Source organism: Hyperoodon ampullatus, assembly GCF_949752795.1.
Source record: "Hyperoodon ampullatus genome assembly, chromosome: 15".
Lineage (NCBI taxonomy): Eukaryota > Metazoa > Chordata > Mammalia > Artiodactyla > Ziphiidae > Hyperoodon > Hyperoodon ampullatus.
The window spans coordinates 15,045,979-15,073,104 of NC_136928.1; the positions used below are offsets into that span (position 1 = coordinate 15,045,979).

General features: G+C 51.2%; 1 protein-coding gene across 1 annotated transcript; it reads left to right on the plus strand.

The window, feature by feature from the left end:
* Positions 1-57: 57 nt before the first annotated feature.
* CNNM3 (cyclin and CBS domain divalent metal cation transport mediator 3) lies at positions 58-25,301 on the plus strand (the record flags this gene model as incomplete). The annotated part of the gene is made up of 8 exons (XM_079720498.1): positions 58-1,414; positions 19,141-19,284; positions 20,280-20,429; positions 20,724-20,893; positions 21,079-21,175; positions 21,528-21,661; positions 22,014-22,152; positions 25,237-25,301. 8 exons carry the CDS (start codon positions 58-60, stop codon positions 25,299-25,301), a joined length of 2,256 nt encoding a protein of 751 aa, XP_079576624.1.
* Positions 25,302-27,126: the final 1,825 nt, after the last annotated feature.

Consider the following 27,126-nt stretch of genomic DNA (forward strand, 5'->3'; position numbering starts at 1 on the left):
GGCCCGGGGGAGGCGGAGGGGTAGGCTGCGCGGGAGGCCGAGAGGGGGCAGCAGGCGATGGCGGCGGCGGCGGCGGCGGGTCGGCTAGGCTGGTTGCTCGCCGCGCTCTGCCTGGGCAACGCCGCCGGGGAGGCGGCGTCCGGCCCGCGAGTGCTGGGTGTCTGTCTGGAGGAGGACGGAGCGGCGGGCGCGGGGTGGGCGCGCGGAGGGGAGATGCGGGCCGCTCCGGAGGCCACCTTCCGCCTGCGCCTCTTCGGCTCGGGCTTCGCCAACAGCTCCTGGTCCTGGGTGGCCCCTGAAGGGGCGGGTTGCCCCGAGGGCGGGCCGGCCGCGGCGTCCGACGAGGCGGCGGCCCCCACGGGCGAGTGGCGCGCGCTGCTGCGCCTGCGCGCTGAGGCTGTGCGCCCGCACTCGGCGCTGCTGGCGGTGCGCGGGGAGCCGAGCGGCGAGGCGGCAGAAGAGGCGGCGGCCCCCACGGGCGAGTGGCGCGTGCTGCTGCGCCTGCGCGCCGAGGCCGTGCGACCGCATTCGGCGCTGCTGGCCGTGCGTGTGGAGCCGGGCGGCGGGGCAGCCGAGGAGGCGGCGCCGCCCTGGGCTCTGGGCCTGGGGGCGGCGGGGCTGCTGGCGCTGGCGGCGCTGGCGCGGGGCCTGCAGCTGAGCGCGCTGGCGCTGGCGCCGGCCGAGGTGCAGGTGCTGCGCGAGAGCGGCTCGGAGGCGGAGCGTGCGGCGGCGCGGCGCCTGGAGCCCGCGCGGCGCTGGGCCGGTTGCGCCCTGGGCGCGCTGCTGCTGCTGGCCAGCCTGGCACAGGCGGCGCTGGCGGTGCTGCTGTACCGCGCGGCCGGCCAGCGCGCCGTGCCTGCAGTGCTCGGCAGCGCGGGGCTCGTGTTCCTGGTGGGCGAGGTGGTGCCGGCCGCCGTGAGCGGGCGCTGGACGTTGGCGCTGGCGCCGCGCGCGCTGATCCTCAGCCGCCTGGCAGTGCTGCTCACCTTGCCCGTGGCGCTGCCCGTGGGCCAGCTGCTGGAGCTGGCGGCGCGGCCAGGGCGGCTGCGCGAGCGCGTGCTGGAACTGGCGCGCGGCGGCAACGACCCCTACAGCGATCTCAGCAAGCGCGTGCTGCCCTGCCGGACCGTGGAGGACGTGCTCACGCCCCTCGAGGACTGCTTCATGCTGGACGCCAGCACCGTGCTGGACTTCGGCGTCCTGGCCAGCATCATGCAGAGCGGCCACACGCGCATCCCCGTGTACGAGGACGAGCGTTCCAACATCGTGGACATGCTCTACCTCAAGGACTTGGCCTTCGTGGACCCCGAAGACTGCACGCCGCTCAGCACAATCACCCGCTTCTACAGCCACCCACTCCACTTCGTCTTCAACGACACCAAGCTGGACGCCGTCCTGGAGGAGTTCAAACGAGGTAACGGCCGGGGAATCGCGGAGGGGACTCGCATTGTCAGCCCCCTACAGAAGGAGTGGGGGTTTAGGGAAGCTTCTGGGCCCGTGGAGGGCAGGGAAGCCTCTAAGGGCCCTTTTAATGAAGAGTATGGCTTTGCAGCTCCGAATGACCCTTCGAAATATCATTTAAAGGTTGTGGCTCCGAAACTGACAGTGCTATAGATAGCAAAAATCCCCTTCTCCTGGGCTTCCCTGGTGACGCAGTGGTTGGGAGTCCTCCTGCCGATGCAGGGGACACGGGTTCGTGCTCCGGTCCGGGAGGATCCCACGTGCCACGGAGCGGCTGGGCCCGTGAGCCATGGCCGTTGGGCCTGCGCGTCCGGAGCCTGTGCTCTGCAACAGGAGAGGCCACAGCGGTGAGAGGCCCGCGTACCGCAAAAAAAAAAAAAAAAAAAAAAATCCCCTTCTCCTGGCAGGCCCCCAGTTCGGGGAGGTATGTCTACTTGGCTCTAACTCTCCAGCTCTTTACCAGGTCATTTCTGTGGCCTTTGGCTTTGTAGCAGGTCCAAACTCTTGGACAGAAACTGAAAGAACATAGAAGAGTATAGTCTTCAGGTACCTGGACGCTGCTGTCTGCACACATATAATATAAAAGGCCTTGTGATGTTTCCAGGGCATCATTGTTAAGGTCACTGATGGGCTGCTACCTTCCTGATTGGTAAAAGGAAGGTAAAGGGAATGATTGGTAAATATTTTTCTACAGGTGTGGAAAAAACTTCCACTGTAATTTCATCAGAAGCAATTTGATGGATACCAATCGTCTCCCGTTACTTTTTTTTTTTAAAACCCCGAGTAAGGTCTCAAGTTCTCTCTTAACTCCATATTTTCACCCTCTCCTTTCACCCTGGTAAAAAATGAGACCCTCGCATTGTGAAGGTTTGAATTCCCCTGCAGTCCCCCTCTCCGTTGTTGGGCTTTGGTGTCTTCCCAGAGCTTGGCCATGTCTTGGCCACTAGCCAGGCTTTTCACAGCTGAACTGCAGGATGGGCTTGGGGACACCTCAGGACTCTGGATGAGCTTCACCCTAAAGGCTGCATAATTGCGGCCGAGAACTGAGCAGCTCCCCCTCATCTTCCTGGCAGCTGTGAAGTCTCCAGGCCCCTGTGAGCCCCTTGACTGTCAGGGCAGGGAGGCCAAGCTCTGCGGTAGTGACCATGTTACTCCTTCATTAGCACTGCTGCATGGCGGCCACTAGTGGGCGCTCTCGTGCACCATCTCCTTTAATCCTTGCGAGATGCTTGGGTGTTGAAGTTAGGCAGTAACTGTTATTACGGTGTCTGGGGATCTCGGTGGGAGACTTTGATGGGCAGCCCTGGCTGCTCTGCTAGAGAATCTCTGATAAGCTCCTGGCTGTTTCCTCAGAGAGTAGCCATGCAGCCCTTCACTGGGGAGAGGAGCCTGGGCCGGGGGCCAGACAGAGCCCCCCAGTAGCAAGTACTCTGTCTCCGAGTAGTACTGTAGTCTCTGAGGCAGTGGGGATTCTCGTGGTCTGGTGGCCAGCCGTGCAGGCCCTGGAGTCAGCAGTGGAGGGTGCCATCCTGCCCCTGCCGCCTTCCAGCTTGAGGCCCTGGGGAGGCCGGGCTTGACCACCAGGGCGGTGACTGAGCAGAGCGTGGCGCCGCCTGAGTGGTTTGCACAGATCACTGACTGGTGTGGAGACCACAGTTGGGGGGTCCCAGTGGTTGGGGGGTGCAGTGACAGGTGGTAGCCTGGACAGGGGTGCACAGCGGGCCTGGAGAGGAGTAACCCAAGAGAGCATTTGCAGGTGGGCTTAGGAGGATTTTGTGGTTAGCTCAGCGACTGTGGGGCAAGACGAGGAGCCGAGGATGAATGTGGATTTTGGCTTGGTGGTGGCCTTGACCTTCCCTGAGGCAGAGCACACGCAGGGGAGAGAGGGCTTGGGGACCGTGGTGGCTGGCAGGCAGACGAGTTCATTCTGGACACTGGAATTTGTGGCTGTGCAGTGGCCCGGGAGGCAGGCTCCTAGGATGAGTTGATGTGCAGTGAAATGCACGTGGAAGTCCCAGGCAGGAGGGAAGGATCTGGACGTCTGTGTTGAAGTGGTCCTAGGAAGCGGAGCCTCAAGAGGGGCACAGCAGGGAAGGGGTGCAGGGCAGAGAGGAGGGGCTGCTGAGGAGAGCCAGACCCTGGAATGCCCTGGAAACTAAGGGAAGGAGAGTGATCAGGAGAGAGGCTGGCATCATGTCCTTGGGATCCAGCAACCAGGATACCCTTGACCTTTGCAGAGCAGTTGTGGTGCCATGGAGTGGGGTGCTGGGGATTGAAGTACGACAGGCCCAAGGAGACAGGCCTTCCGGGAGGTATGGCTGCAGAGCGTAAGCCAGGGGGCAGTGGCTGGGAGAGGCTGGGCGGGCAGGAGGCCTTCTTCTCTTTGGTTTTGAGATGGGGGATCTTAAGATGGGGGAGTCGAGTGGGTTTAGGTCTGAGTGTTGGTAGGAAGTTGCTGGTAGGGAGGGAAGGCCAGTGCAGGCTGCTTCTGTTCTGGGGTGGTGGCCTTGGGGCGGCTCTGGAGAGCCTCCTTCTAGAAGGCGGTGGGGGAAGGGTGCAGTGTGGAGGTTGAATGGGGGGCTCTTCAGTCCCCTCGACCTCCTGACTCCCGTGGAGAGTGAGGGCCATTCTCAGGGCAACATGGCCGCGTCTTTCCTGTGACATCCTGAGCTTTCTCTGCTCTCGTGCAGTGCAGTCCTTTGGCAGATAGCTTTATATTTCCTCGCTGAAGTCCTTGTTAGCCTAACGCTGTTCATCATTCCTCTGCTTATGAGCAAAGGGCATATCGCAGCCTCCCTGGTGCGTGAGGTTTTAGGAACCAATCCCCTTCCTGTCTCTCTGCCAAGTGTATGAGACGGTGGTCCCTCTGAATTCCCGAAGCTGGAGGCCCTGGCATCTTGGCAGTTACTGCCATTCCGGGCCCTGTTCCTTTCTCTCCTTCAGAGCACAGTTTTGGAACTGTATAGTCTGGGAGAGGTACCTTCCCCGGTGAGGTGCCCCTCAGTCACCGTGCAGACTTGAGGTGACAGCTGATTGTTTTGTGCAGGCATTGCCGGGGGAGCGCGTACTTTGGAGGCGTAGTAAGTAGCATGTATTTTCTTTTTTTTTTTTTTTTGCTGTACGCGGGCCTCTCACTGTTGTGGCCTCTCCCGTTGCAGAGCACAGGCTCCGGACATGCAGGCTCTGGCCATGGCTCACGGGCCCAGCCGCTCCGCGGCATGTGGGATCTTCCCAGACCGGGGCACGAACCCGTGTCCCCTGCATCAGCAGGCGGACTCTCAACCACTGCGCCACCAGGGAAGCCCAGCATGTATTTTCTTTAAAGCTATTAACCCCTGCCTTTTTTGTCAACCCCCAGTGACAACCCCCAGTGACCTCAAGGACATTCAGCCAAAGGAGGGATTAGGATGAGTGCGCTGTTCGGAGTCGGCTTTAAACCCTGAGTTGTGGTTCATTGCCTGTCAGAAGCCAAAGGATTGCCCCAACTCTGAAGAGTCAGACCTGCTCAGACATCTATGAGGGATGGTCACATAGTACTTTTCTCACAGGATACGTTCAGACAGTTTTTTAAAAAAAAGCTAAAGAGGGAAGGCAGAGGAATTTCAACTCCAATTGCATTTTTAGGAATGTCCTAGAAAATAGGCATTATGGAAGGGTCCTCTAGCATCCCTGTCGTTTGTGAGTGTTCTTGAGCCTGGTAAGTAAAATCAGAACTCTAGAGCTTTTCAGAGCTTCCTGGTCGACGTCGGTAGGTGTGCCATCTACCCCTGGCCTGCGGCTCTTTAGAGCTTTCGCGGGGAGAGCTGACGGCACCTGTCTCGGGGCCTGTGTTCGTGTTTGCAGTCAGCCAGCCAGCCAGCCAGGGGGCTCCATATCTTCAGGGCGTTTTGTCCTATCACATGAGAAACTTGAATCCCTCCAGCTTCCCATTCTCTGTGTGCCCCTTACTCCTTTCTCCTGGTTGCCTTTTGGACCCCTCAAAAGTTCTGTCTTAAAGTTAGATCACGTGGCCACTGTTTGGGGGACCTTGCAAGGGCTCTTCTTTCTTCTGTTCATTATTGAATCATCTCATCACTGAGAACCTTGCGCCTATTTTATAGAAGTTTTGAAAGCAAGGTAGAACTTAGTCATTCCTGTAGGTAACCTGCCAAAGGGACTGGCTTTGTGGAAGAAGGGGGCTGAAGTGGGTCCTGTGCTCCCAGATGGCCACGTAGAACCTGGGCTTTGGCTCCCGAAATCCCAGAAGACCGTTGACTAACATTGTGTGTCGAGCCTCGGCCTTCCTGATGTGGCCTGACGGATTTGTATCCTGTGGCAGAGCTGTTGGGGCCCTCGTAGCAGTGCTGCCTGCCTGCCGGTGTGAGCCATTCCAGCCCAAACACCAAGGGGTGGGAAGCGTCTGGAAACGCCAAGTTCCTCATTCAGTGCCTCTGTCTCAGCAGGAATGGGCAGACAGTTCCCCAGGGACCCCTAGCCCCTTCCTCCTGGGAAGGGGGGAGGCAACTTAATGTGGGCATTTCCACCTTTAATTTTTGTTCCAGGATGGTAGAGCCCCTAAAGAGGGCTGCTGGCTTCTCTTCAGCGGGGCCCTGCACTTGGCACCATGCCTGTCTCCCAGAGGGGAGGGGGCTCCTAAGATTCGGTCTTTTGTTCTCTTCAGTGAAAGTCACTTGAGTGGGGTGGGGGGTGGGGTGTTAGGAGAGTGGACTCAGAGCCAGCTGCCTGGGTTCCAGCTTGGCACGGTCACTGAACCTCTTTTGGCCTCAGTTTTCTCTGTGAACTGTAAAATGTAAATAATAATATGTGCCTTATAGAGTTGCCAGAGGGTTTGGTAAGTTAATAAATAAATAAAGCATTTAGTGGCTGGCACACAGTAAGCAAGCCCTAAGTATAGGCATGCCTTGGAGATATTGTGGGTTCAGTTCCAGACCACCACAGTAAAGCAAGTCATACAAGTGTTCTGGTTTCTCAGTGTATATAAAAGTTATGTTTAAAGTGTAGGGTAAGATTGTTTATTTGAGATTTTTCTTGTTTCTTGAGGTGAGATTGAATTGCTATGAACTTCCCTCTTAGAACTGCTTTTGCTGTGTCCCATGGGTTTTGGGTGGTCGTGCTTTCGTTGTCATTTGTGTCTATGTATTTTTTAATTTCTTTGATTTCTTCAGTGATCTCTTGGTTATTTAGTAGCGCACTGTTTAGCCTCCACATACTTGTGTTTTTTACAGTTTTTTTTCCTGTAATTGATTTACAATCTCAGCGTTGTGGTCAGAAAAGATGCTTGATACGATTTCAGTTTTCTTAAATTTTCCAAGGCTTGATTTGTGACCCAATATGTGATCTATCCTGGAGAATGTTCCATGTGCACTTGAGAAGAAAGTGTATTCTGCCACGTTTGGGTGGAATGTTCTATAAATGTCAATTAGATCTGTCTGGTCTGCTGTGTCATTTAAAGCTTATGTTTCCATATTTATTTTCTGTTTGGATGATCTGTCCATTGGTGTAAGTGGGGTGTTAAAGTCCCCTACTATTATTGTGTTACTGTCGATTTCTCCTTTCATGGTTGTTAGCATTTGCCTTACGTATTGAGGTGCTCCTATGTTGGGTGCAAAAACATTTATAATTGTTATATCTTCTTCTTGGATTGATCCTTTGATCATTATGTAGTGTCCCTCCTTATCTCTTGTAACAGTCTTTATTTTAAAGTCTATTTTATCTGACATGAGTGTTGCTACTCCAGCTTTCTTTTGATTTCCATTTGCATGGAATATCTTTCTCCATCCCTTCACTTTCAGTCTGTATGTGTCCCTAGGTCTGAAGTGGGTCTTTTGTAGACAGCATATGTATGGGTCTTGTTTTTGTATCCATTCAGCCAGCCTGTGTCTTGTTTGGGGCATTTAATCCATTTACATTCAAGGTTATTATCGATATGTATGTTCCTATTACCATTTTCTTAATTGTTTTGGGTCTGTTTTTGTGGGTCTTTTTCTTCTCTTGTGTTTCCCGCTTAGAGAAGTTCCTTTAGCATTTGTTGTAAAGCTGGTTTGGTGGTGCTGAATTCTCTTAGCTTTTGTTTGTCTGAAAAGCTTTTTTTTTTTTTGCGGTATGTGGGCCTCTCACTGTTGTGGCCTCTCCCGTTGCGGAGCACAGGCTCCAGACGCGCAGGCTCAGCGGCCATGGCTCATGGGCCCAGCCACTCCGTGGCATGTGGGATCTTCCCAGACCAGGGCACGAACCCGTGTCCCCTGCATCGGCAGGCGGACTCTCAACCACCGCACCACCAGGGAAGCCCTGAAAAGCTTTTGACTTCTCCATCAAATCTGAATGAGATCCTTGCTGGGTAGGGTAGTCTTGGTTGTAGGTTTTTCTCTTTCATCACTTTAAGTATATCCTGCCACTCCCTTCTGGCCTGCAGAGTTTCCACTGAAAAATCAGCTGATAACCTTATGGGGACTCCTTTGTATGTTATTTTTTGTTTTTTCCTTGCTGCTTTTAATATTTTCTCTTTGAATTTAATTTTTGTTAGCTTAATTAATATGTGTCTTGGTGTGTTTTTCCTAGGGTTTATCCTGTATGGGACTCTCTGTGCTTCCTGGACGTGGGTGACTATTTCCTTTCCCATGTTAGGGAAGTTTTCCACTATAATCTCTTCAAATATTTTCTCAGACCCTTTCTTTTTCTCTTCTTCTTCTGGGACCCCTGTAATTCGAATGTTGGTGTGTTTAGTGTTGTCCCAGAGGTCTCTGAGATTGTCTTCAATTCTTTTCATTCTTTATTCTTTATTCTGCTCCTTGGCATTTATTTCCACCATTTTGTCTTCCAGCTCACTTATTTGTTCTTCTGCCTCCGTTATTCTGTTATTAATTCCTTCTAGTGTATTTTTCATTTCAGTTATTGTGTTGTTCATCTCTGTTTTGTTTGTTCTTTAGTTCTTCTAGATCTTTGTTAAATATTTCTTGTATTTTCTCAATCCGTGCTTCCATTCTATTTCCGAGCTTCTGGATCATCTTCACTATCGTTACTCTGAATTCTTTTCCAGGTAGATTGCCTATTTCCTCTTCATTTATTTGGTCTTGTAGGTTTTTACCTTGCTCCTTCATCTGTGACATATTTTGTTGCCATTTCTTTTTTTTTATGACTGGGATTGTGTTCCTGTTTTACTGGTTGTTTGGCCTGAGGCTTCCAACACTGGAGTTTGTTGGCTGTTGGGTAGAGCTGGGTCTTGGTGCTGAACACTGTGAGACCTCACTCCGATGAATATTCCCTGGGGTCTGAGGTTCTCTGTTAGTCCAATGGTTCGGACTCGGAGCTCCCACCACAGGAGCTTCCGCCCGACCCTGGGCTTGCGAATCAAGATCCTGCAAGCCATGTGGGGTGGCAAAAATAAAAAAAAAAGAACAATAACAAAGTAAAAAATAAAATTAGACTAGGAAACTAACAGATATGTTAGAAAGAATGTAGAAATAAAAATATAGATGAATCAACAACGGGAAGGTACATCAGTAGCACAGTAGTAAAAAAGAGGTGGAGGGAAAAGAAAAAATGTGTGGGGGGAGGCCTTGGCTGTGGAGGGCGGGGCCTAAGCAAGGGCGAGGTTTGGGCGGTGGGCGGGGCCTATGCTCAGGACCCACAGGGCTGGAAAAGGCCCTGGGGGCTGTGGGGGGTGGGGCTTAGGCTCAAGGTACAGAAGGAGCCCAGGCGTGCCCCACACCCCTGGTCTCAGAGGGCAGGGGACCTCACCTGGGAGCCCAGCAGGCTTCCTGGGCTCAAGTGGGTGGGGAAAACGCCCTTCTCTCCTCTTCTGCTCCTCCTGGAGCGCCCCTCCCGCCTGCCTCTCCTGATCCCCACCTGGCCTCCCTCCTATGCCCACAAGGACCCACACAGCCTGGAGGGGCCTTGGAGGGCAGGGGATTGGTCTGGGAGCTCAGCAGGCTCCTTGTGCCTGAGTGGGCGGGGCAATTGCCCTCCACTCCTCTCCTCCTCCTCTGGCGGGACCCCTCCCGCCTGCCTCTCCTGATCTCCCTGTTCTCCCTCCTGTGCCCCCAGGACCCACGCAGCCTGGATGGGGCTTTGGAGGGGGGAACCAGCTTGGGAGCTCAGCAGGCTCCCTGGCCCAAGTGGGCCATGCGATTGCCCTCCGCTCCTCTCCTGCTCTTCCTGGAGAGTCCCTCCCACCTGCCTCTCCTGATCTCCTGGCCTCAGGGGCGCTGATCTTGTCTGGCCTCCGCTTCTCCTCCCCCCTTGGTCCCCCTGTGTCCTACCGGTTCACTCTGGGGTTCCTCCCGTCTCCTTGGGGGTCAGAGTCCCCCACAAGCAGACAGCAGGCGCCCTAGTTGTGGGGAGATGCTAACTCCGTGTCTGAAATAGAAACGAAGGAAACAATAGCAAAGATCAATAAAACTAAAAGCTGGTTCTTTGAGAAGATAAACAAAATTGGTATACCCTTAGACTCATTAAGAAAAAAGGGGAGAGGACTCAGATCACTAAAATTAGAAATGAAAAAGGAAAAATCACAACCAACACTGCAGAAATACAAAGGATTATAAGAGACTACTACAAACAACTATATGCCAATAAAATGGACAGCCACGAAGAAATGGACAAATTCTTGGAAAGGTACAATTTTCCAAGACTGAACCAGGAAGAATTAGAAAATATAAAACAGACCAATCACAAGTAATGAAATTGAAACTGTAATTAAAAATCTTCCAGCAAACAAAAGTCCAGGACCCAATGGTTTCACAGGTGAATTCTATCAAACATCTAGAGAAGAGTTAACACCGATCCTTCTCAAACTCTTCCAAAAAATTGCAGAGGGAGAAACACTCCCAAATTCATTCTACGAGGCCACCATCACCCTGATATCAAAACCAGAAAAAGATACCATAAAATAAGAAAATTACAGACTAATATTACTGATGAACATAGATGCAAAAATCCTGAACAAAATACTAGCAAACAGAATCCAACAGCACATTGAAAGGATCATACACCGTGATCAAGTGGGATTTATCCCAGGGATGCATGGATTCTTCAGTATATGCAAATCAATCAATGTGATAAACCACATTAACAAATTAAGGAATAAAAACCATATGATCATCTCAATAGATGCAGAAAAAGTTTTTGACAAAATTCAACACCCATTTATGATAAAAACTCTCCAGAAAGTGGGCACAGAGGGAACCTACCTCAACATAATGAAGGTCATATATGACAAACCCACAGCAAACATCATTCTCAAAGGTGAAAAACTAAAACCATTTCCTCTAAGATCAGGAAGAAGACAAGATTGCCCACTCTCACCTCTATTATTCAACATAGTTTTGGAAGTTTTAGCCACAGCAATCAGAGAAGAAAAAGAAATAAAAGGAATCCAAATTGGAAAAGAAGAAGTAAAACTGTCACTGTTTGCAGACGACATGATGCTATACATAGAGAATCCTAAAGAGGCTACCAGAAAACTACTAGAACTAATCAGTGAATTTGGTAAGGTGGCAGGATACAAAATTAATGCACAGAAAACTCTTGCCAAAAACCATAATGCAATTTCTGGTCTTCCTATACACCAACAATGAAAAATCAGAAGGAGAAATTAAGGAAACACTCTTACTTACCATTGCAACAAAAAGAATAAAATACCTAGGAATAAACCTGCCTAAGAAGGTGAAAGATTTGTACTCAGAAAAATATAAAACACTGATGAAAAAAAATCAAACATGACATAAACACATGGAGAAATATACCATGTTCTTGGATTGGAAGAATCAATATTGTGAAAATGACTGTACTACCCAAAGCAATCTACAGATTCCATGCAATCCCTATCAAACTACCAATGGCATTCTTCACAGAATTAGAACAAAAAATCTTACAATTCATATGGAAACACAAAAGACCCTGAATAGCCAAAGCAATCTTGAGAAAGAAAAACAGAGTTGGAGGAATCAGGCTCCCCGACTTCAAACTATACCACAAAGCTACAGTAATCAAGACAGTATGGTACTGGCACAACAACAAATATAGATCAGTGGTACAGGATAGAATGCCCAAAGATAAACCCACGCCCATGTGGGCACCTAATGTACAACAGTGGAGGCAAGAATATACAGTGGAGAAAAGACAGTCTCTTCAATAAGTGGTGCTGGGAAAACTGAACAGCTACATGTAAAAGAATGAAATTAGAACACTACCTAACACCATACACAAAAATAAACTCCAGGGCTTCCCTGGTGGTGCAGTGGTTGAGAGTCCGCCTGCCGATGCAGGGGGCGTGGGTTCGTGCCCTTGTCTGGGAGGATCCCACGTGCTGCGGAGCGGCTGGGCCCGTGGGCCATGGCCGCTGAGCCTGTGCGTCCGGAGCCTGTGCTCCGTGATGGGAGAGGCCACAACAGTGAGAGGCCCGCGTATCAGAAAAACAAAACAAAACAAAACAAAAAACTCCAAATGGATTAAAGACTTAAATGTAAGACCAGACACTATAAAACTTTTGGAGGAAAACATAGGAAAAACACTCCTTGACATAAACCACAACAGAATCTTTTTTGACCCACCTCCTAGAATAACAAAAACAAAAATAAACAAATGGGACTTAATTAAACTTAAAAGCTTTTGTGCAGCAAAGGAAATCATAAACAAGACAAAAAGACAACCCTTAGAATGGGAGAAGATATTTGCAAATGAAACAACAGGCAAAGGATTAATCTCCAAAATACACAAACAGCTCATGGAGCTCAATATCAAAAAAACAAACAATCCAGTTAAAAAATGGGTGGAACACCTAAGTAGACATTTCACCAAGGAAGACATACAGATGGCCAAGAGGCACATGAAAAGATGCTCAGCATCACTAATTATTAGAGAAATGCAAATCAAAACTACAATGAGGTATCACCTCACACCAGTCAGAGTGGCCATTATCAAAAAAGCTAGAAACAATAAATGCTGGGGTCTTCCCTGGTGACGCAGTGGTTGAGAATCTGCCTGCCAATGCAGGGGACACGGGTTCGAGCCCTGGTCTGGGAAGATCCCCCATGCCGTGGAGAAACTAGGCCTGTGAGCCATGGCTACTGAGCCTGTGTGTCTGGAGCTTGTGCTCCGCAGCAAGAGAGGACGCAACAGTGAGAGGCCTGCGCACCGCGATGAGGAGTGGCCCCCGCTTGCTGCAACTAGAGAAAGCCCTCGCACAGAAACAAAGACCCAACACAGCAAAAATAAATAAATAAATAGATAGACAGGTAGGTAGGTAGATAGATAAATAAATAAATAATGCTGGAAAGGTTGTGGTGAAAAGGGAACCCTCCTACACTGTTGGCGGGAATGTAAATTGATGCAACCACTATGGAAAACAGTATGGAGGTTCCTTAAAAAACTAAAAATAGAACTACCATATGACCCAGCAATCCCACTGCTGGGCATACCCTGAGAAAACCATAATTCAAAAAGAGACATGCACCACAATGTTCAGTGCAGCACTGTTTACAATAGCCAGGACATGGAACCAACCTAAATGTCCGTCAACAGATGAATGGATAAAGAAGATGTGGCACATATATACAATGGAATATTACTCAGCCATAAAAAGAAAATTGAGTTATTTGTAATGAGGTGGATGGACCTAGAGTCTGTCATACAGAGTGAAGTAAGTCAGAAAGAGAAAAATACTGTCTGCTAAGGCATATATATGGAATCTAAAAAAAAAAAAGGGGGTACTGATGAACCTAGTTGCAGGGCAGGAATAAAGAGGTAGACGTAGAGAATGGACTTGATGACATGGGGTCGGAGGGCGAAACTGGGGCAAAGTGAGGGTAGCATCGACATATATACACTACTGAATGTACAATAGTTGGCTGGTGGGAAGCAGCAGTGTAGCACAGGGAGATCGGCTCGGTGCTTTGCAATGACCTAGAGGGGTGGGATAGGGAGGGTGAGAGGTAGGCTCAAGAGGGAGGGGATATGGGGACATGTGTATGCATATGGCTGATACGCTTTGTTGTGCAGCAGAAAGTAACACGGTATTGTGAAGCAATTATACTCCAATAAAGATCTATTTTTTAAAAAGCTATGTTTATGCTATATTGTAGTCTATTAAGTGTACAGTTGGCATTATGTCTAAAAAATGTACATATCTTTTTTGGGGGGGCTGTGCCATGCCGCATGCGGGATCTTAGTTCCCTGACCAGGGATTGAACCCATGTCCCCTTCATTGGAAGAGCAGTCTTAACCACTGGACCGCCAGGGAAGTCCCAACAATGTACCTATCTTAATTTTAAAATACTTCGTGGGGCTTCCCTGGTGGCGCAGTGGTTGCGAGTCCGCCTGCCGATGCAGGGGACGCAGGCTCGTGCCCCGGTCTGGGAAGATCCCACATGCCGCGGAGCGACTGGGCCCGTGAGCCATGGCCGCTGAGCCTGCGCATCCGGAGCCTGTGCTCCGCAACGGGAGAGGCCACAGCAGTGAGAAGCCCGCGTACCACCAAAAAAAAAAAAAAAAAAACTTCGTGGCAGGGCTTCCCTGGTGGCGCAGTGGTTGGGGGTCCGCCTGCCGATGCAGGGGACATGGGTTCGTGCCCTGGTCCGGGAAGACCCCACATGCCGCGGAGCGCCTGGGCCCATGAGCCATGGCCGCTGAGCCTGTGCGTCCGGAGCCTGTGCTCCGCAACGGGAGAGGCTACAACAGTGAGAGGCCCGGGTACCGCAAAACAAAACAAAACAAAACAAAAACGTGGCAGAATTCCCTGGTGGTCCAGTGGTTAAGACTCTGTGCTTCTACTGAAGGGGGGGTGCAGGTTTGATCCCTCCCTGGTCAGGGAACTAAGATCCCACATGCTGTGCAGCGTGGTCCCCTGGAAAATCAAACTAAAAAACCTTTATGGCTAAAAAATGTTAAGCACCATCTGAGCCTTCAGCGAGTTATAAACTTTTTGATAAGGGAGAGTCTTGCCTCAATGTTGGTGGCTGCTGGCTGATCAGGGTGGTGGCTGCTGATTAGGGTCGCTGTGGCAGTTTCTTAAGATGACAGTGAAGCTTTCTGCATCAATTGGCTCTTCCCTGCACCAGCGGTTTCTCTGAAGCACCCAGCGCTGTTTGATAGCATTTTATCCACAGTAGGACTTCTTCCAAAATTGGAGTCAGTCCTGTCAAACCCTGCCAACCCCAACCCCTTATCAGTTAAGTTCATATGATGTTCTGAATCCTTTGTTGCCATTTCAACAGTCTCTGCAACATCTTTACCAAGAGTAGTTCCCATCTCAAGAAACCACTTTCTTTGCTCATCCATGAGAAGCAACTCCTCGTCCATTAAAGTTTTATCCTGAGATGGTAGCAATTCAGTCACACCTTCAGGCTCCAGTTCTCATTCTAGTTCCTTTGCTCGTCCTACCACATCTGCAGTTACTTTCCTTCATGAAGTCTTGAACCCCTCAAAGTCATCCATGAGGGTTGGAATCAACTTCTTCCAAATTCCTATCAGTGTTGATATTTTGATCTCTTTTCATGAATCATGAATGTTCTTTATGGCACATAGAATGGTGAATCCTTTCCAGAAGGTTTTCAATTGACTTTGCCCACATCCATCAGAGGAATCTCTGTCTATGGCAGGTGTAGCCTTACGAAATGTAGTTCTTAAATAAGACTTGAAAGTTGCCATTACTCCTTGGTCCATGGGCTACAGTATGATGTTTTGTTAGCAGTCATGAAAATAACATTAATCTCCTTATATGGTTCCGCCAGAGCTCTTGAGTGACCAGGTGCATTGCCCGTGAGCAGTACTACTTTAAAAGGAATCTTTTTTCTGAGCAGTGGCTCTGAACAGTGGGCTTAAAATATTCAGTAAACCAATGTGTTGTCATCCTTCATTGTTCAATTTATAGAGCACAGGCAGAGTAGATGTAGCATAATTCTCAAGGCCCCTAGGGTTTTTGGAATGGTAAGTGAGCATTGGCTTCAACTTAAAATCACCTGCTAACTGCATTAGCCCGTAACAAGAGGGTCATCGTGTCCTTTGAAGCTTTAAAACCAGGCCTTGACTTTTCCTCTCTGGCTATCAAAGTCCTAGATGGCATCTTCTAATATAAGGTGGTTTTGTCCACATCGAACATCTGTTGTGTAGTGTAACTACCTTCATTAATGATCTTAACTAAATCTTCTGGATAACTTGCTGCAGCTTCTACATCAGCACTTGCTGTTTCACCTTACTCTTTTATGTTATGGAGACAGCTTTCCTTAAACCTCATGAACCGATCTCTGGTAGCTTCTTTTCATCTGCAGCTCCATCACCTCTCTTATCCTTGATGGAATTGAGAGATGGGGCCTTGCACTGGGTTAGGTTTTTGGGTAAGGAAATGTTGTGGCTTGTTTGATCTTCTATCCAGACCACTCAGACTTTCTCCATATCAGCAAGAAGGCTGTTTGGCTTTCTTAACATTCACATGTTCACTGGAGTAGCACATTTATTTATTTATTTGCTTGTTTGTTTATTTTTATTTTTTGGAGCAGCTCTTATTTAAAATTTTTTTAAATTATTTATTTATTTATTATTTATTTTTGGTTGTTTTGGGTCTTTGTTGCTGCGCGCGGGCTTTCTCTAGTTGTGGCGAGTTGGGGCTACTCTTTGTTGCAGTGCGTGGGCTTCTCATTGCGGTGGCTTCTCTTGTTGCAGAGCATGGGCTCTAGGTGTGCGGGCTTCAGTAATTGTGGCACGTGGGCTCAGTAGTTGTGGCTCACGGGCTTAGTTGCTCCGCAGCATGTGGGATCTTCCTGGACCAGGGCTCGAACCCGTGTCCCCTGCATTGGCAGGTGGATTCTTAACCACTGCTCCACCAGGGAAGCCCTGGAGTAGATCTTTTAATTTCCTTCAAGAACTGTCCCTTTGCATTCACGACTTGGCCGTTTGGTGCACGAGGCCTAATTTTCAGCCTGTCTCAGCTTTCGACATGCCTTCCTTGCTAAGCTTAATCATTTCTAGCTTTTGTTTTAAAGTGACAGGCCTGTGATTCTTCCTTTCACTTGAACACTTAAGAGCCTATTGTAGGGTTATTAATTGGCCTAAATTTCAATATTGTTCTGTCTCAGGGAACAGGGAGAGAGGGGAGGAGAGGGAGAGAGACAGGGAATGACCAGTTGGTGGAGCAGTCAGAACACACACAGTATCTATCAAGTTCCCCGTCTTAACGTGGGTGCAGTTGGTGTTGCTCCCCCAAAACAATTACAATAGTAACATCACAGATCGCCATAGCAGATTAATAATAATGGAAAAGTTTGAAAATCTGGAAGAATTACCAAAATGTGACACACAGAGTGAGCGGATGCTGTCTGAAAAATGGTGCTGATAGACTTGCTCAACGAAGGGTTGCCTTCAGTTTGTTGGGGAAAAAAAAAAAGCAGTATCTGCGAAGCACATTGAAATGACGTAGCCCTGTACTGCATTTCTTCAATTCTCAGATGCACATTTTTTTTGCATTTTAACATCTCTGTAACCAGGATGTCTCATGATTGATGACATCTTGGATTTGATGACATACAGTAAGTGTGATCTTTTTATTCTTTTACAGCCTCCTTCCTTTCTTGATATCTGGTTAGTGGTCTAATAAGAATAGCTTTTGCTTGATTCTTGACATTTTCATTCCCTCCAACTTTGGAGCAGAGATCTTCCTATACCTGATTACTGGGGGCGGGGCAGGGGGCACGGATGCTGAAAGAATGAGGCAGAGGCATGCCAGCTGCTTCCAAAGCATGTGCTTCTAAACCCAGTCACTACGTTGTCATTGAACCCAAGGTATGTAAAGTAGGATCCACACAAAGAGGTGAGCTTGACTTTTTGCTTTACCAAAGGATTCTTGAAGCAAGCACCCCTTTACATGCAGGTCCAGGCCGGCTTTTACCCTGTGCTTTATTCACTAGTAATAAAAAGGGGCAGCAACCTAAATGTCCATCGACAGATGAATGGATAAATAAGATGTGGTATATATGCAAGGGAATACTACTCAGCCATAAAAAAAGAATAAAGTGATGTCATTTGCAGCAACTTGGATGAACCTAGAGAATATTATACTTAATGAAGTAAGTCAGACAGAGAAAGACAACAAATATTATATATCACTTTTATGTGGAACCTAAAAAATAATACAAATGAATCTCTACAAAACAAACAGATGTAGAAAACAAACTATGGTTTCCAAAGGAGAAGGGGGTGAGGAATAAATTAGGAGTATGGGATTAACATATACAAACTACTATACATAAAATAGATAAGCAACAAGGATTTACTGTATAGCACAGGGAACTGTATTCAAAATCTTGTAATAACTATAATGGAAAATAATCTGAAAAAAATATAACTGAAACACTTTGCTGTACACAGTGTGAACTACCATAATATTGTAAATCAACTGTACTTCAGTGAAAAAAAATACTGTTAAAAAGGGGGCGGGGCATGGTTGAGATGAATTTGCTCTCAGTTCCATATCCTAGACCTGCCCACAAGTGGCTGCTGAGTTCTTGAACGGTAACCAGTCTGAACTGAGATGTGCAGGGAGTGCCAAACACACACCAGATATCAAAGACTTAGTACTCAGAAAAGGAAAAATATTTATTCATATGTTTACATTGACTGCATGTTGAAATGATGTTTTGATTATATTGAGTTCATCATAAAATATTATTGATTTCATTTCTGTCTCTTTAATTTTTTTAATGTAGCTACTCAAAAGTTTTAAATTACCTGTATGACTTGCATTCTGTTTCTTTTTGGTTTTGTTTGTGTTTTTTTTTAATGGCTTTTTGATGTGAACCATTTTTAAAGTCTTTATTGAATTTGTTACAATATTGCTTATGTTTTATGGTTTGGTTTTCTGGCCCTGAGGCATGCGGGATCTTAGCTCTCCGACCAGGGATTGAACCCGCACACCCTGCATTGGAAGGCGAAGTCTTAACCACTGGACTGCCAGGGAAGTCCCACATTCTGTGGCTTTTGGACAAGCATAAAGCTTTATGGAGAAAAAGCACTTACCTGAAACAGAGTATATTCTTGAAGTTTCCCTAACACTCCCCAGCACTCTGAGGCTGGGCTTTTCTCAAGCTTACATTTTCTCATAAAACAAGCAGTTAGCTCACCTGAGGAGGATGCAGAGCAGGAAGGAGAAGAGTTGCAGCTTCCTGCTCTTCCTTCCGCACAGTTTGGGCTCTGACTGGCTGATTATCATCATCTTCACCCCGCTGGGTGACTTTCATGCACCTCGGCTTCTGGAAATACAGGGTAGCCTTCAGAATTGGGAACGCTCCCTTTGGAGACCCAGGCGGGGTGGCCCCTCTCGACTTCCGTGTTCAGACTGTCCCCAGGGAGCCAGCATCTTTGGTGTCGGCGCCCTGTGTCCACGGTCCGGTTGCTGCTGTATACGGTGTCGGTTCTGGTCCGGATGCATCCTTGTCTAAACCACGTTTACGGCGTGGAGTCGCACAGACCCGGGGTGACTCCAGCTCCGCCGCTGCCTGGGGGGACTTGGGCAGGTGGACGTGCGGTCTGAGACTTACTCCTCATGGGCACCTAGGAAGAGTCTCTCCTGGTGCCTGGCGTGTTGTGGGAACATAGACATCAGCTTCTGTCCTTGTGGTGGGCCAGTCACATGGGACTAAGGAAAACAGGAGGCCCCCTAGCAAGCTGTAACGCAAGTGTCCCTCCCCGCAGGGAAGTCCCACCTGGCCATCGTGCAGAAGGTGAACAACGAGGGCGAAGGTGACCCCTTCTACGAGGTGCTGGGCCTGGTCACCCTGGAGGACGTCATTGAGGAGATCATCAAGTCCGAGATCCTGGACGAGTCTGAAGACTACCGTGAGTCCTGGCCCTCGCGCTTTTCCGGCTCAGCTGGTCTTTCGAGCTTACAGAGACGTGTGTGTATCAGAGGATGGCGGGTCTCCGTGTTGTCAGAAGCGGGGCTGGATCTCGGGTCAGAGCCGTCACATACCCAGGCCCTGTCTCCTTACCCCTGCGTGGGCCGGATTGCCCCTTGCAGGAGGGAGGGCTCACACCTGTGCCTGGATGCAGAGCCATGGGGGCACGTCCCATGGGTGGCTTTGCAGTCCCAGGGCTTGCCCGGAGCTCTGCCTTTAACGGGCTTTTTCCCAGTGTTTATCCTCCGTGGTCCGTTTGCTTTCTCTTGTTCCGTTGTATAGAAGTGTCTTCTCAAAGAAGCCCATTCTTTACTGCTGAGAGGTTCTTCCCCAAACAGATGATTGTGGGGCCCGAGATTCTGTTTTAGAAGTACCTGACTCTTGGAATGGCAGCTGTGATCTGCAGGGCAGACACAGAGCCCATGCTTGACGGCGGGCCTCACATGGGCCCCCTGGGACACTGAGCTGCCCGCCCTGTGAGCTTGGAAGTGGATCTCTGCCCACGTGTCTGCCCCGCAAATGCAGCATTTTGGTTTGGCATCTCAGACTGCCGTAGGCAGGGGGTCTGCAGGTTAGCGGCTGTTTGGCACCAGTAATCCTCGAACATGTGCTTTCTAGCGAGGGGCCTGTTGTTTTACATAAGCTGTCTGCCATCATATCGGCATTATCTTCTCCCAGCTCCGAGGAGGGAGCAGGCCTCTCTGCTACTTCTCGGGACATCGCTGGAATGCAGGCTGCCGCCCCTCTGACCGGGCACCAGATCACTGCCTGGGTGGAGTGGCCGCCAGGTGCCGTCAAGACAGCAGTGCCCTGATGCTGTCCCCCCCACAGGAGCCCCGAGGCCTTGGGGGGAGGGAGAGGCAACGTGCCCCTTGGTCCGGTCATGTTGATGGAGGACTGCTGGAGCCTAAGCAGGCCCTCTTCTCCCCGCCCCAGGAGACACCGTGGTGAAGAAGAAGCCTGCGTCTCTGAGCGCCCCTCTCAGGCAGAAAGAGGAATTCTCCCTGTTCAAGGTGTCTGAAGATGACTATAAAGTGAAAATCTCGCCTCAGCTGCTCTTGGCCACCCAGCGCTTCCTTTCCCGAGGTGAGGGCGAGGGTGGGCCTCGTCCCTGCTCACCGGCCGGTGGATCAGGAGACACCCCACCCCATTCCCAGTAAGCAGGAGGGTGTCCAGGAGAACTTCGGCGACTCTCTCTGCCGCCCTGTCATTAGCTCGGGTCACCTGAAGCAGCTCCTCTGTGGGTGGCGGGGAGCCGCGGCTGGGTGGGTGTTGTGGGAGGCTGGGGGAGCCGAGGCATGCAGCGGGAGGCGGGCGGTTACACGGGCTGCGCTGGGCCCGGTGGACACTGTCCCCGCACCTGTTTCCCCTGTGGGGCAGAGGTGGATGTATTCAGCCCGCTGCGAATCTCCGAGAAGGTCCTGCTGCACCTGCTGAAGCATCCCAGCGTCAACCAGGAAGTGAGGTTTGACGAGAGCGACCGCCTGGCCGCCCACCACTACCTGTACCAGCGCAGCCAGCCAGTGGACTACTTCATCCTCATCCTGCAGGTACCTGCGAGCCCGGCCTGGAGCCCGCCACTTGCTTAGGAAGTGGGGAGGGTCTGAGAAGAGGAAGGAACATCCAGATGCACCTGCCCTGGATGAGTGGGGTCGGCGCTCTCTCCTTGTGCTCTTGGCTGCCAGGATGGATAACCTGTCCACCTCTTTCCTCCCCCTCTTCCCCGACCTCCCAGGGCAGGGTTGAGGTGGAGATCGGGAAAGAGGGCTTGAAGTTCGAGAATGGGGCCTTCACCTACTACGGAGTGTCCGCCCTGACGGCGCCATCCTCGGGTAAGCTGCAGCCGTCCCAGAGCTGGAGGCAGGGGCCGGCGGCTGGGTGGGCGTTGCCGAGGCTCTCCAGTGCCCCGCGTCCGGCCTGTCCTTCCTGCAGAGCCCATGCCTCCTGCAAGGCAGTCTGCCTTGGGACCTGCTGGCCCTTCTCCGGGCTGCATGGAGGGTGGGGCAGCGTTTCTTCGGGGCTCATCTTTGTTGCCCTCCCCACCCCGCACAACTTTTCCCAGGAGAAGCGTGTTTGCCATCCTTTTCAGAGCCCCTGGCTGTATTCCCTCACCAGGGTGATTTGTGGGGTGGATCTCAGGCTGGGTGGGGCTGGCCTGCTCCGTCACCCACTGTCCTCTCATAGTTCACCAGTCCCCGGTGTCCTCGCTCCAGTCCATCCGCCACGACCCGCTGCCTGAGCCCGCCGAAGGCACCCGCTTGTCTGCCTACTGTCCTGACTACACCGTGAGGGCCCTCTCTGACCTGCAGCTCATCAAGGTGACTGTCTGGGCTGCTCACTGGTGCTGGCTTTTAACCAGGTTTGCGTCCCCGAGGGCTAGACCAGCTGGTCACACATTTGAGTGGATTAAGAATAAATTCTGATTGAGTCTATCTGAGACTTCCCAGAGCAAGACCTTGTACTTGCTGTGAAGGGTGGATGGCCTGGCCCCTCTGTCTGCTGGTGGCCTAAGCACCCAACTTCCTTGGAGATCTTAACAACGCTTCCGCCCCGCACCCCCCCCACCCCCCAACCCTGGTTTGGGAGCTTGAGGGCAGGAGGGAGGGGTGTGGCCCCTCACCTCACCTTCTCCGTCCAGCTGCACGAGTTGCAATGCTTCCTGTGCCCCAGGTCACGCGGCTGCAGTACCTCAATGCACTCCTGGCCACCCGAGCCCAGGCCTTGCCGCAGTCCCCTGAGAACGCGGACCTCCAGGCCATCCCAGGCAGCCAGACCCGGCTCCTTGGTGACAAGACAGCTGCAGCCACAGGTGAGCCCCGTGCGGCTGCATCCCGCGGCGTCGACCCCAGGGCGAGCGTGCCCTTTGCCGTCCTGGCTGCACACGCACACCTGCTCTCTCTGCCCTCGTCCTGCCCTACATTCGTTCTGTTTCCCTTTGTCTCCCTGTCCTTTTCTCTCTCCCTTCTTGTGTTTTTAATAATTCGTCACTGCTGAGCTATAGGTCAGCTGACATTTTGAATAGAGCATGTAAGTCAGCATTTTCTCTCCAGGGCCTGTAGGGTGGGTTGATTTAATTAGAGAATACAGTTGACCCTTGACCAACAGCAGGTTAGGGGCGCCAACCCTCTGCACAGTCAAAAATCTGTGTGTAACGTGGTCGGTCCTCTGTATTTGTGGTTCTGCATCCGCAGATTGAACCAGCTACAGCCTGTGTAGTGCTGTAGTATTTACTATTGAAAAATAATCTGCATATAAGTGGACCCACGCAGTTCAAACCTGAGTTGTTCAAGGGTCAACCGTAGTTGCTAAATGGGAGTATGGTCACGTTCAGGCGCTGTATTGGGTCATTTGGGGTTAGGGTTAGGTCACCTAGAAAGTGAAGATTTGGGTCACCAGTGGGCCTGGCTCAGAAGGTAGGTGGCTGGTGGACACCATCCTCAAAACCCAGAAGACCACCTCCTGAGGCGTTTGGTCCCATCCAGGCATTCCACTGGGAGCAGGAAGAAACAGACTTTGCAGAGTGGGATGGGAAACCCCACCCTTAGAGTGGGAAGGAGGGAAAATAAAAAAGGAGCCTGTGAAGGGTGGGCTTTGGGTGGGAGTGGTAAAACACAGCAGGGAACTTTCTTGTCCTTGTTATTCAGGAAGGTACTTTTATGCTGACCGAGCTCCTAGGTTGGGGTCTGAGGTCCTCCGGGGCTTGGCGGGGCTTGGGAGAGGCCGTGGAAGGAACTGCAGGGGCCTGACTGCCTGTGCTCCATCCCCTTTACCCTGCAGTGGGGACGCTGAGCCCTTACTGAACACTTCCCAGGCCAAGCACTGTGCTAAGGGCTCTCCTCGTCCTGACTCATCGAAGAAAACTTCCCTGAAGTTTTGAGAGGTGGTAGTTGTCACGCCCCTTTTACAGGTGAAGAGTCGGAGGCCGGGAGAGACGGGCACTCTGGCTTGGAGGCTGGGCGCACCCTTGGTTACCGGACCCACGTTTGAGAAGGGAAACGTGTTTTTATAATGGAAAGGTGCTTCCTGAGCTGCGTCGGTGGCTCCACTCCTGCGAGCTCCATCTGTGGTGCTGGTGAAGAACCCTGGGGGGTTGTGTTGGGTCCTGGATGCGGGCCTGGTCGCAGTCCTTTTGGAATGAACGGACCCTTCATTCACCTCTTAGGGCGGAGCCCGCTCCTCTGTTTACCCACTGTGACTGGTCTTTTATTTTGTGAGGCACCCCTCACACAGAGGTTCGCACCATCAAGTTAGACTCGGGTCTCGAAAGCCAGGACGTTTTTGTTTTTCAAAATGTGAGCCTTTTGGTTTTGGTTTTCTCACATGTGAGCCTTTTCTGGCTCCATCTGCTACTCAGACTGCACAGGTTGTGTATAAGGTACAAACTTAAGTCTAAGAATCCTGGTTTTTCCCTTCATTTCATCTTTTATCACATACCCAGGGGTTTTTTAATCCTTTTGTGGCTTCAGCGGCTCGTGAGGCAGTCCTCTGAGAGAATCGTTTTTGGTGGCTCATGGGTCATTTCCTCTTTGTAACGGATTACCAACCAGCCCCTGTCCTGTAGTCATGATGTTGGTGATTTTCCCCTAAGTGCGGCCTGACATTGGCCCTGGGCAGCCCTCAGGGTCTTGCATTTTATCTCTGTTAACCTGTTGCTTCGCTGCCCGGGGAGCTCAGTGTCGCTACACGTGTTGGACGTGTCCCCGGGGCGCTGCTGAAACGGTGCAGGTCAGAGCCATCCTCTGGGTGACTGGCTCTAGCTTCCCCAGCAGAGAAGTGTCTGAAATGCTTGGAAAGCGTGATGATTTTGAGCTGCCTTCAGCCGGGTCGGCAAATGGCATGAGGGCCAAATCTGCCTGTTCTCGTAACGTTTTACTGGGGGTGCCCATCTGCTGAGGGATTGTACTCGGCTGCAGGTGGAGTTGCCTTGTTGCCCCCGAGGCCTGCAAAGCCTAAGAAGACTGGCCCTTTACAGAAACACCTTCCGGAACCCTGGTCCGCTGCTTCACATTCGGAAAATCCCCTCCACATTGATCAGTCCCAGAGCGGGATTCCCAGGGAGAGTCCGAGCTTGACACCGAGCCTCCTGGGCTCCTCTCGCCCCTGCGGCCTTGACTCTGCGGTGCTGCCCAAGCTGCCCGAGTGGAGCGGCTCTGCCGGAGCAGCTCCACAGCTGGTCTTCTCTCTCTCTCCCTCCCTCTCCCTCTCCCCCTCCCCCTCCCTCCCTCCCCCGCCCCCCCGCTTCCTCTCCCTTTCCCTCTCGTCTCTCTAGCTTTCCCAGTAGGCCTTTCCCTCTTTGGCACATTTGGAAACTGCAGTTGATAATTGACTGTGGACTAGTGAGCATTTTTTGTTTTAAGACAACACGCAAGGTAAATATCTTGCCTTTTACTTTACCTTCTCTTTGCTTTCCTTTGCCAGCCTGTTAGCTGCTGGGGGGCACTGCAGATCTCTCCCCCCGGATGGGGGGCACTTCTCCATGGGGGTGAGTGGGGTGCTTCCTGTCCCTTGTTGCTACTTCTCATCTCATTTTTCTGGAGGGCAGGAGGGACCATGAAATGCCTGCTGAGCCTTGGAAACAAAAGCTCCCTTCCAGTGCCTGCTGTGTTGTCTGGGCAGCTGCCTCCCGCCTGGCCTTATGGCCTCGGCCTCGGCCTCCCACGGGCAGAAGCCCTGCTTCTCAGTGATGGCATCCGTCCCGGCAGTGGCCTTCTCTCATGGGGCTGAGCATTTTCCTAACTAAACGCTCCCAGCTCTGCCTTGATGTCTCCCGAGGAGGCCTGAGGCTCCTCGGCACCCCCGCCCGCCCGCCCCTTCCCGTCCTAAAGAGGACTTAACGCCTGGTGTCACAGGACCCGCTGCCTCGACGCTGATCCTCTTCCCCTCTCCCCTCTAGGGTCCAGCCACAGCAGACCCGGCCTCCCGGCGGAGGAGAGCCCTGGGCGGAACCCGGGAGTTTAACCGCTTGGCAGGCAGCCCCGAGTCTGGGGAACGGACAATCACGTGGGGAACTGGAGCGAGCCAAGGAGCGGCTTCCTGCCAGCCTGTCCCCATCCCCTGCAGGCCACGTTTTAGATGGCCCTCATGGATGCGGGTCCTGGCTGCCCTCAGAACCAGAGGCCGGTGCCAGGAGCCTCAGCAGGTCCTGCCCCCCTTTAGGAGACGGGGATCCGCCGGGGCCAGCCCTCCAGGCCTGCTTCCGAACGGAATGAAAGGCACAGTGCCACCTCCAGTCCCTGGGCCAGCCTCCCTGTGACAGTGCAGTGTATTTATACCTCTCCTGGCCAAGCCACGATGTGAGTGCACGATTACTGCCTTTCTGTGGCCGTGACCTGTACTCTCTTTGCTTTTAGTTTGCCAGCCTTCTGCTGCTGGCAGCACTTTTTGAGCAAACCAGGAGCACCAGTGTGGGCTGAGGGTTCACATCCATGGCCTTGGCCACCGTGACCTTTTTGGCTCCCCTTACGATGCCATGCTTCAGAGCATGCGCCCAGCCTGTCCCATGTGCCAAACCTGGACGTAAGCCTGTCACACCAGCCCCGCTTCCGCCTGTGCAGGTGGCTTTCTCGCGCTGGCCCCGCGGGGCTGAGGAACCTCTTCCTCCTGCCACTCCTCCGCCTGCCTGGCTCAGTCGCCACTAACAGTATTGTCGTTTCCTGTGTTTTAAGAAAAGGTCACACGTGGGAGGAAGGGACCGCTCTGCTGCACCTAAGCCTTTGTCGTGGGGTTCCAGGTAGGGCAGCCCGTGGGCCCCCCAGGGGCGCCATGCGGCTGTCAGGTGCGCGGAGGGCGGCCAGGGCGGCCAGGGCTGGTTGTGATCCAGGTAGAACCCTCTCCGTCCTTTGGAAAAAAGAACATGACATCGGAGTTTTTCTTAGATCTCTGAAACATTTCAAGCTCTTTGCTTTTTTTTCTGTTCTAGCTCGGGTTTTAGAGAAGCGGGAACGAGAAGGCATTTGTCTCGCCTTCTGGTTCACCTAAACTCACCTTCCACAGTGCTTCAGCTGTGCAGAAACCAGGGCATCACGGGGACCAAGGATGGGGAGGGGGGAGGATTTCTGGAACCTTTCCCAAAGGCATTTGGGTCCTTATCCAGGATCAGTGGGAATGAAGGCCAAAACACAGTGGCATGCTCACTGAGAGACTCTTCTTAAGGAATTCTCTCCAGGAGCAAACCCAGGTGGGAAGTCGATACTTTAAAATTCTCTCTCTCCAGAACACTGGTTCTTAACTTTGGCTGCACATTGGAAATCACCTGGCAAATTAAAAATACTGATACCTGGGGCCCACCCCCCAGGGATTCTGATTTAATCAGTCCAGGCATCAGGATTTTATTCTTTAAAATTTTAGGTTCACAGATCATATACCCTTCACACCCGCTTCCCTGAACGTTATCTCACATAACCTTGGTGCATTTATCGAAACTAAAAAATTAACATGGGTACAAAACTGTCAACTAAATTACAGACTTTACTTGGATTTTTATCAGATTTTCCATCATGTCCCTTTTCTGTTGCAGGATCCAATCCAGGATACCAAGTTGCATTTAGAGCTATTGTGGTTTTTTTTCCTAAGTAACTTGTTACTTTGAAATAATTAACAGATTCATAGGAAGTTGCAAAGATAGAGGTCCCATCTACCCTTCACCCAGTTTTCCTCAATGATTACATCTTACATAGTTACAATGCAGTATCAAAACCAGGAATCTGACACTGGTGCAATGTGGGCATATAGTTCTATAGCATCTTATCACATGTAGATTTGTGTAACCACCACTGCAATCTAG